Source organism: Otolemur garnettii, unplaced genomic scaffold (assembly GCF_000181295.1).
Source record: "Otolemur garnettii isolate 467f Iridium unplaced genomic scaffold, OtoGar3 scaffold00212, whole genome shotgun sequence".
Taxonomy (NCBI): Eukaryota; Metazoa; Chordata; class Mammalia; order Primates; family Galagidae; genus Otolemur; species Otolemur garnettii.
In genome coordinates this window covers 617,582-627,730 of record NW_003852607.1, presented here as the reverse complement: position 1 = coordinate 627,730, position 10,149 = coordinate 617,582, and the positions used below count along the sequence as shown (strand labels likewise).

General features: G+C 44.7%; 1 protein-coding gene across 1 annotated transcript; it reads left to right on the top strand.

Annotated features, from left to right (window-relative positions):
* Positions 1–2,835: 2,835 nt before the first annotated feature.
* On the top strand, positions 2,836–6,260 carry LOC111722100 (T-cell-interacting, activating receptor on myeloid cells protein 1-like). The gene is made up of 4 exons (XM_023507977.1): positions 2,836–2,843; positions 3,550–3,803; positions 4,115–4,411; positions 6,139–6,260. The coding sequence occupies exons 1-4, from the start codon at positions 2,836–2,838 to the stop codon at positions 6,258–6,260; spliced, it is 681 nt and encodes a 226-aa protein (XP_023363745.1).
* Positions 6,261–10,149: the final 3,889 nt, after the last annotated feature.

Sequence of the window (10,149 nt, the reverse complement as noted above, 5' to 3'; positions counted from 1 at the left end):
GGAAGTGGAGGCAGGAGAATCACTTGAGCCCAGGAGTTGGAAGTTTCTGTGAGCTGTGATGCCACAGCACTCTACCCAGGGCGACAGCTTGAGGCTGTGTTTCAAAAAAAAAAAAAAAAGCGTTTATTTGATCAACCTTTTTTTTATTAAGTCATATACACATAGATCATGAATACATTTATCATAAGACTGAAATTTTATATCAATCATGTAAATGAAAAAGAAATCTTAGGTTGAGCATGGTGGTTTCACACCTGTAATCCTAGCCCTTTGGGAGGCCGAGGCAGGAGGATTGTTTGGGGTCAGGGATCTAAGACAAGTTTGGATAACATAGTGAGACCCTCACTTCTACAAAAAAATTAAAAATTAGCTGGGTGTGGTAGAGTGTGCCTGCAATATTAGCTACTTAGGAGGCTGAGATGGGAAGATCACCTGAGCAATAAAGTTCAGGGTTACAGTAAGCCGTGATCACACCACTGCACTCCAGCCTAGAACAACAGAACAAGAACCTATCTCAAAAAGCAAACAAATAAAAAAGCAAATTTGAGAAGAAAATTCAATGTTACCTCCCCAAATTAGAAGGTTAATGTATTAAACACAATGAAAAGGAAGACAATATTAGGACATTCTAGTTATGTACAGTTGCTGATCAAGTTTCTGAGACTGACCAGCTACTAACTTATTACAGAGGACAAATAGCCAGAGTTAGAGGCATGTTCTATTATTACTTTTTTGTTTTGGCCAGGGCTGGGTTTGAACTCACCACCTCTGGCATATGGGGCCGGCACCCTACTCCTTGAGCCACAGGTGCCACCCTAGAGGTGTGTTCTAGGGTCTCCCTCTAATTTGAAAAGCTCTCCTTCTTGTGATATAAGAAACTAAACCAATTTAAAAAGGTAAGATTTTTCTGATGCTACGATCAAGGCTGTGTCACCACCTCACATAACACCTGCTGTGGCACACCTCACTCTGATCCTTAAGAATAAAACCCTGCATACCAGACACAGTGGCTCATGCTTATTATCCTAGCACTCTGGGAGGACGAGTTGGGTGGATAGCTTGAGCTCACGAGCTCAAGACGAGCCTGAGCAAAAATTGAGACCCTGTCTCTACTAAGCATAGAAAAACTGAAGCAAGAGGATTGCTTGAGCCCAAGAGTTGGAATTTGCTGTGAGCAATGATGCCACAGCACTCTACCCAGGGTGATAGCTTGAAACTCTGTCTCAAAAATAAATTAATTAATTAAATAATAAAACCCTGCATGGTAAGAATTAGGCCCACACAGATAACTGAGGACTCTGAGACTGAGGGCTGAGAATTCCTGCCCAGGATCACACAAAGAATGAACAAAAAAGTCACAATTTAAACCTAGACCCATCAGGCTTCCAAGTAACTGCTGTTCTCACTAGGTCATAATGAGAAATTAAGAGGGATGTTTGCATGGGGTCTTCAGAATGGAAAGGCCCTCAGGGTCAGAGAGAAGATGACGCTTTGGGGAAAATTCTAAGGAAATCTAAGAGGAACAGGTCAAAGTGTGGAATTGGGGCGCACCTAGGATGCCTGTTTGCAGGAGCCAAGGAAGCCTGTTTTCCTCATAGGGACAGGGTGTGGGTCAGAGTGTGTATTTCCTTCATTATTTTCTGATCCCTACACTCAAGGGTAGGGATTTCCTTCCCTTAGGGCTGGTCTACAGTGGAAGGAAAGAAGAATGTTATAATGAGTCTGCCTCTTGTACCAGCCTGGTAAACCCTGAGTTATCATACACTGGGGCATCTCAGCAGCTGGTCAATGTGCATTTTTTGAAGCCCTACTATGTTTCAGGACCTATGCAGGTGCCAGGGATGCTGAGATGTGGCTCCGGATGTCACAGGCTGATGGCACTGTGTGTCTCCTATGGCACAAGGTGCATAAACTTTTACAAAGTCTGTTAAGATTTTACAACCAGGCTCAGCGCCTGTGGCTCAAGTGGCTAAGGCGCCAGCCACATACACCTAAGCTGGTGGCTTGGAATCCAGCCTGGGCCACAACAACAATGACGGCTACAACCAACAAATAGCTGGGCATTGTGGCAGGCGCCTGTAGTCCCACCTACTTGGGAGGCTGAGGCAGGAGACTCACTTGAGCCCAGGAGTTGGAGGTTTCTGTGAGCTGTGATGCCACCACAACACTCTATCCAGTGTGACAGTTTGAGGCTCTGTCTCAAAAAAAATAAGATTTTACAACCAGAGGTCAGCTGTGGTAGCTCACACTATAATCCTAGCACTCTGGGAGGCTGAGGTGGGTGGATTGCTTGAGCAAGAGCAAGACCTGTCACTACCAAAAATCACTGGGCTCCATGGCAAGTTCCTATAGTCCCACCTACTTGGGAGGCTGAGGCAAGAGGGTCTCTTGAGCCCCAAAATTTGAGGTTGCTATGCTCTAATGCCATGGCAGTCTACTGAGGGTGACAAAGTGAGACTCTCTCAAAAAAAAGATTTTACAACCAAATGGTTTCTGTGTTAATTTATGTCACTCAAGGCTCAAATTTATGTCATTGGGGATGGTTCCTGATTGCCTTACTCCAAGATGACACCATCAAGGGACTCCTGATGACCCCTTGGAGCCCTCCTTAAAGCTTCCAGAGTGCTAGGATTACAGTGTGAGCCACCACAGCTGACCTCTGGTTGTAACACCAGGTGGCCCAAGTCCTCCCTATGGCTAGTGCCTTCTGTTCTGGGTTAACCTAGGAAATACAGCACAGCTGTCATAGAAACAGTGAGATTGAGATGGTTCAGGACAAATGATGAAGACAGAAAGATCTGTGGGACGTCCTGGAGCCTAGGAAGGGCCTGGCGCATGAGGAGGTGAGAGTAGCCTGAGATGGTTCAGGGAAATCTCTGCCAGAAACACCAGAAGGGCTGAGAGAATTGCTGGAGCCACACACAGTCTAGCGTGGGGGCAGTTCTTGCAGGAGCCTCAGGTGGTCCCAGGAGTCAGGGCAGGGCATTCATGTGGACTCTGGGCAGATACTTACACCTTGTGATGATTCTCTCACAGTGCTGTGTCCTGACCAAAGAAACTTAACAAAACAAGGTGAGTGTTTCTTCAATTAAACCCTCCTTGAGGCCCAGTGAGGTGGCTCAAACCTGTAATCCCAACACTCTAGGGGGCCGAGGCTGGTGGATTGCTTGAACTCAGAAGTTACAGACCAGGTTGAGCAAAAGTGAGACCCCATCTCTACTAAAAGTGGAAAAACTACCCAGGTGTTTGTGGCAGGTACTTGTGGTCTCAGCTACTCTAGAGGCTGAGGCAAGAGGATCACTTACGGCCAGGAGTTTAAGGTTACTGTGAGCTATGATGCCATGGTAGTCTATCCAGGGCCATTGAGTGAAATTTTGTCTCAAAAAAACAAAACCCTCCTTGATGCTTCAGCCCAAATTCTCTGGTCCCCCTTTCCCTTCCCTTTCTTTAAATGGGCTTCCTGAGAGCAGGTGAGTGAGTTAGACTCAGCCCTGGGCTCTGCATCCTTCCTGGGTCACTGCCCAAGCCCTCTCTCACTGTCTGGCCCAGCTCAGTGCTATCTGCCCAGAGCAATGTGACCCTGCGATGCTGGACTCCTGAAATGGGTGTGGACTTCATTCTCAGACAAGGAGAAACTAATCTGTCGGTCCTGCAGTCACGTGAGTCTACAGAGGGCCTCGCTGAATTTCACCTCAATGATCTCAAAGGCAGCCAGGCTGGAGAGTACACCTGTGAATACTACAGAAAAGGGTCGCCTGACATAAGTTCCCAGCGCAGTGACGTCCTTCTGCTGTTGGTTACAGGTAAAGAGGGGCGCCTTAGAATGACATATGGTGATCCTTGGAAGAAATAAGAGGATGGACAAAAAGAGTCCCATCTCCAGAGTAATTGGGGGCGGGGGAAGGACAGAGACAGGAACAGAATTGAATAGCTTGGTTTCATCCAAGACTCATAGGAGGAGGAAAAATCTCTTTCCTGGAGCCAGAGAGAACAGAGGAAGAGATCAGAGGTCTGTAACCTCCACACTGCACAGGGACCTCCTGCAGGGAGTACCAGGGTAAGTGGGGGACGGGAAGCTTCTACTCATGACCTCAGAGCTTAACTTCTTTCACAGGATATTTACCTAAACCTTCCCTCAAAATCCACCAAAATCATAAAGTATCTGCAAGAGGAAACTTGACTTTTCAGTGCCAGAAGCTGGACCCTCTTGTTCAGCCTGTGATGTTCGCTCTGCTGAAGGCGGGAACTTCCAACCCCCTCCAGCTGAGGGGGCCAGAAGAGAATGGGGTTGAGTTCTCCCTCCAGAACTTGACAGTAGGTGACACTGGCAGCTACAGCTGTGTGTACTACCAGTCAAGTCCGCCTTTCCTGGCCTCGCAGCCAAGCAATCATCTTGAGATCTGGGTGACAGGTAAGGTTTTGCATGATTTAGGGAAAGTGTTTCTTTCTTTCTTTTTTTTAATGGGAGAGCATTAGTTCAGTTACTCTCTGAACCTCAGTTCTCCAAACTTTCCCGGTCATCTGTTTCTAAATCTTTCCTTCCACAATTTCTACGTTTACCTTCCTTGCTGTACATCCTGGAAAATTTCTCATGTCATTCTTCAAAATTATCAATTCTCCGTCAGCAGAATCCCTTCAACTATTCTCTGCACCTCTTAAAGTTTTGGCTCATCTTAGCAGTAGTGATTTTTATTCCCAACAACTCTTTCTTAGTCTCAGGATATGATATCTTCACAACCTCCTGCTTCTGTGCCATAGTGGTGCCGTCTCCTCATGTCTTGTGGCACTTACTGCTAGAATCTTCCTCCCAAATTACCTTCTGTTTCCTGCCAGAATTCTCTGCCAATGTATGCAAGACACTCTACTTTCTCAGCTTGGTAAATCCACATTGCTGGTCATTGATTCGTCCTGTATGGTTAGTAACTATTCTGTAATTAGAATGCAAACCTCCAACTCTTTTTATTTATTTCATTTAATTTTTTCTTGAGAAAAAAGTCTCACTTTTTCACCCTCTGTAGAGTGCTGTCGGGTCATAGCTCACAGCAACCTCAAACTCTTGGGCTCAAGTGATTTTCTTGCCTCAGCCTCCTGAGTAGCTGGGACTACGGCCCCCCCCCCCGCAACACCTGACTATTTTTAGAGACAGGGTGTCACTCTGGCTCAGGCTGGTCTTGAACTCGTGGGCTCGAGCAATCCACCTGCTTCAGCCTCCCAGAGTGCTAGGACTACAGGTGTAAGCCACCACGCTCAACTTCGAACTCTTTTTACAGCTTGTTGCATGCAAGAAATTATATCTCGTACTGTGGAGAGGTTGCTGGTCCAGCCATGGAACTTCAGTGCTCTGGGGAGTGCCTTAGACCTTCTGTGTTGCTCCCAAGCCTAATTCCAAGTATATAGAGGGAAAACGGGAAAAGGAAATGTGGGAAGGTGGAAGGGAGATTAGATAGGATAGAGCATAGGGTTAAAAGTGCTCCGCATTAGGGACAGAATAATCTGGGGAAAAGCGAAGAATCACTCCTGGCCATGAGTACTGAAAACAATAACTGCTAGACACAGCATACTGCCCCAACCCTAAGTCATATGTTAGCAGTGAGGAGAGAATGGAGTGCAGTAAACAGGATGTGTTGGGAGTTTAATCACACAGCTAAGGGAAAATTATTTGTTTTTTAATCCTGACTCTCTTTAGTACTTTCCACTGTATTGTATTTCCTCATGTCTGAGACTTTAATAAAAGCCAGTGAGGAACATTGGAGGGGGGGTGAATTGCACCTTTGTTTCTCCTTGGGGAGTGCTTGCTGGTGTTGGCCTTCCTGGGTCCCTCAGTTGATTGCAAATGGACCGAGTAGGTGTTATTCACTTGAGTCCTCAAGTCACACCAACAGGAGATGAAGTGCCATTAAATGAGAGAATAGAGATGAGGGCAAAGTGAACATCAAAGGAAAGATGACAGACAAGCCAATCAACTCTCACAAAACCCCATGTTTTGTTTTCAGTGATTAAAACTTCAATGAAGGGACAGCTGACCACTGACCAGAAATTCAAGTGGGCATGTGAGAGTCAGACATGGAAGATCAGCTGAGAAGGGGGGGTTATCTTTTGTGTTCAATGCTCAGCCCTTCTCTCTTTCCTTTTCTCCAGGCGATTACACCACAGGGAACCTCATCCGTTTGGGTCTGGCTGCCCTAATCATGGTCACTATGGGAGCTTTCCTGGTTGAAGCCTGGCACAGTCAGAAGGAGTCTCCAAATACATCGGCATAAAGGAACTGAGAGCATCGCTTTTCTTTTGATTTTTAATTATTGTGGTTACATAGCTGTATATCTTTATAGAATATGTGTGATGTTTAGACACAGATATACAACACAAATTAATCAACCCCCCGAACTCAATCAGGGTAATGGGAGTATCCATCACCTTGGGCATTTAACATTTCTTTGTGTTAGGAAATGTTTCAATTCCACTTTATTATTTATTTTAAAGTCTATCCTAACTTACTATTGATTATAGTCATTTTGTTGTGCTGTCAAACATTGTTTATCCTATTTAATTATCTAATTATATTTTTGCACCCATTAACTATTCTCACTTTATCCCCTCCTTCCTCACTACCCTTCCCAGACTCTGGTAACCATCATTCTACTCTCCGTCTCTAAAAGATCAATTTTTTTTTTTGAGACACAGTCTTACTGTGTCACCCTGGATAGAGTGCTATGGTATCACAGCTCACAGCAACCTCCAACTCCTGGGCTTAAGCGATTCTCTTGCCTCAGCCTCCCAAGTAGCTGGAACTACAGGCACCTGCCACAATGCCTGGCTATTTTTTGGTTGTAGTTGTCACTGTTGTTTGGCAGGCCTGGACTAGATTTGAACCCACCAGCTCTGGTGTATGTGGCTGGTGATCTAGCCTCTGAGCTACAGGTGCCGAGCCTATGAGATCAATTTTTTAAAAATATTTAGCTGCCACATATGAGTGAGAACATGTGAGAATTTTCTTTCTGCACTTGGCTCATTTCACTGAACATAATGTTCTCTAGTTCCATCCATGTTGTTGCAAAATGGCAGATTCTATTCTTTTTGTGCTGTATAATATCCTGTTGTGTACATGAGCCCCGATTTCTTTATTCAGTTCTCCGCAGGTGAACACTTATGTGGATTGAATGTCTTGGCTGTCGTGAAGGTGAGCACTTCTCTTTCCCGTGGCAGCTATAGTGAGGTGGATTTCTATAAACAACAGACTCTACCTTGGGGACTTCCTGTGTTTCTCAACATGGGCACAAATGGCACTTGAGGAAGGATCTTTACTACATGAGACCATCAGTTCAACTTAGGAACTTTGAACACATATTTTGCCTTCCCTTTAAACATCAGTTAAAAACCCAATCATGTTGGAACAAGAAAAATAGCAACTCAGACATCCCTAGATGGGGGGCCGGAAGTTGGGGCAGCACTCCACTTGGTCAAGGACCTGTCTTTGGAGGCAGGAGAAACAGTATTGCTCCCCTCCCTCCTTCCCTTGCCCCCAGATCCGTCCCCTCTAACAAGAGATCTCACAGCCCCCAGGGAGTGATGAGTTAGACTGGCTGACCCTTGTCACTTTCATGTGTAACCTGCATTCCCAGTTCCAGGACAGGTGACAGCTTTCTTCATCCTGTACTTCTCGCCTGGGACAGAGGGAAGGACTGGACACAAGACCACTGTGATATGTTTTTGTGCACTTGAATAAATACTAAAAACTTCAGAGTTGGCCTTGATAGCAGGACCAATCTCAGCTGTGGGAACTCTTCCTGCATTTGAAACTGGAGGAAATGTTGCTTCCTACATAATATTTATGTTGTTTCCCCTCCATTCTCCCTACTTTGTGATTCTGGACAAGCTATTAGTCAAATATTGGAATTTATGCAATTATCATACACATGTTGTGAATTTTATTTCACATTTTTCTAATGTTTAAATAGTTTGGGGAGAATTCCAGTTCATCATGTGGCATCTATTTGCTCTCAAGTGATACCCAGTATTTTCAGTACAGGTATAAATTGTCATCACTCAAATTTACATTCACTTATTTATTTTCAATCAGCTATTTTCAGTGATTGAATCAACCTGAGTGTCCATCAGCCGATGAAAGGATAAAGAAAATGTGCTCGAAGTCTAGAATGGAATATTAGTTACCCATAAAGAAGGATGAAATCTTGTCATTTACAGCAACATGATGGAACCAGAGGTCGTTATTTAGACTAAGTGACATAAGCCAAGGACTGAAAGACAAATATCATACAGTCTTACTCATATGTGGGAGATTAAAAAGTGGATCTCATGAAGATAGAGAATAGGCTGGTGGTTACGAGGGGGCCAGGAAGGGTAGGGAAGCTGTGGGGGGTGGGGGCAAGAAGAGAAGCTGATTAATGGGTACAAATACATGTGTTTCTCAGATTCACAGAAGTTGCTAAAGTGGCCTAGAGAAGTCTCTCGAAACTTCACCCAGTTTATCCTAATTGTCGCATCATACTTCCGTGGCATTTATCCCAGAGAAATCAAATTTTATATTCACATAAAACTCATACGAACTGTTCATATTTGCTTTATTTATCATAGCCAAACACTGGAAACATCCAAAATATCCTTCTACAGGATGATACATCTATACTGTGCAATGCTACTAAGTAAAAGGAAATAAAAAGTAACAAGCTATTCATAAACACAACAACCTCGATGGATTTCAAGGGCATTTGACTTAGTGAAAAAAAAAATCCAATCTTTTGGGGTGGTGCCTGTGGCTCAAGGAGCAGGGCACCAGCCCCATATGCCAGAGGTGGCGGGTTCAAAACTGGCCCCAGTCAAAAAAAAAAAACTGCAACAACAAAAAAATCCAATCTCAAAAGCTCACATGCTTTCTGATCCCATTATTATAATAGTCTCCAAAGAGACAAAATTTTAGAGATAGAGAACAAATTAGTGGGAACCAACCAGGACTGAGGAACGCTACTGAGAAGAGAGGTGCATGTGACTATAGATGTTTATTGTGAGGGAAGTCTTCGCGGGGATGGTCCAGCCCAGCAGGTTGACTGTGCTGAAGGTCACCAAGATCCACACATGTGATGAAACAACACAGGCCGGTGCGCACACATTGTGTTGCAACACCAGGAGTGTTGGCCTCCTGGTCTTGACATTGTGATGGAAGTATAATAACGTGACCACCAGAAGAAATTGGGTGAAGGATACAAGGAACCTCTCTGTACTACTTTTACAACCCCTGTGAAATCTACAGTGATCTCATAATAAAAAGTTTAAAAATGGAATCTGATTGAAAAGGAGAAGCACAGTCTCAAAGAGACATAGACAGTCAAGCATTAGGGAATGGGAACATTACTAAACGTGTTCCATGAGCTGGCAAGGAGAAGAGATTGAGCAGCCAGAGATTATGGTAGAGAAACCAACAAGAAGTTATTTGGTATTCCTCACCAGATTGGCCATAAATCCAGAGCTCTGGGCATTTTTTTTTTTTTTTTTGAGACTGAGTCTCATTCTGCCACCTTCAGTAGAGTGTCATGGCATCATAGCTCATAGAAACCTCAAATTCTTGGGCTCAAGGGTTCCTCTTGCCTCAACCTCTCCAGTAGCTGGGACTACAGGTGCCCACCACAATTCTCAGGTAGTTTTTCTATTTTTAGTAGAGACAAGGTCTCGCTCTTGCTCAGGTTGGTCTGGAACTCCGGAGCTCAAGCCATTTACCCATCTCGGCCTCCTCAAGTGCTGGGATTACAGGCATGAGCCACCTTGCCCAGCAGCTCTGTGCTTTTAGACCACTCTGGATCAGACAACAGCCAAAAAGGTCTATTCCTACAGGAGGCATCAGGTTTACTGATTGGAGGGAGAGATAGAAAAATCTTCTGCTTGCCTGAGCATACCAGGAGCAGCCACGCTGAGAGGGCCAACCACAGACACACAGCCCAGGAGAAGCCCCAGGATCCTCTTGTGCACTGAAGGATGCAGAGAACAAAACCACACACTGCCTGATGTCCTGACCTCAGATTTAACAGCCACAAAGGGGAGAACCCAACCATAATGATGTGAGAAGAAACAAGACCCAGTAATCTAACACAACAAAAGGAAATAGTTAAAAGAAGGATGTACGTCTAACAGAATCGTGTA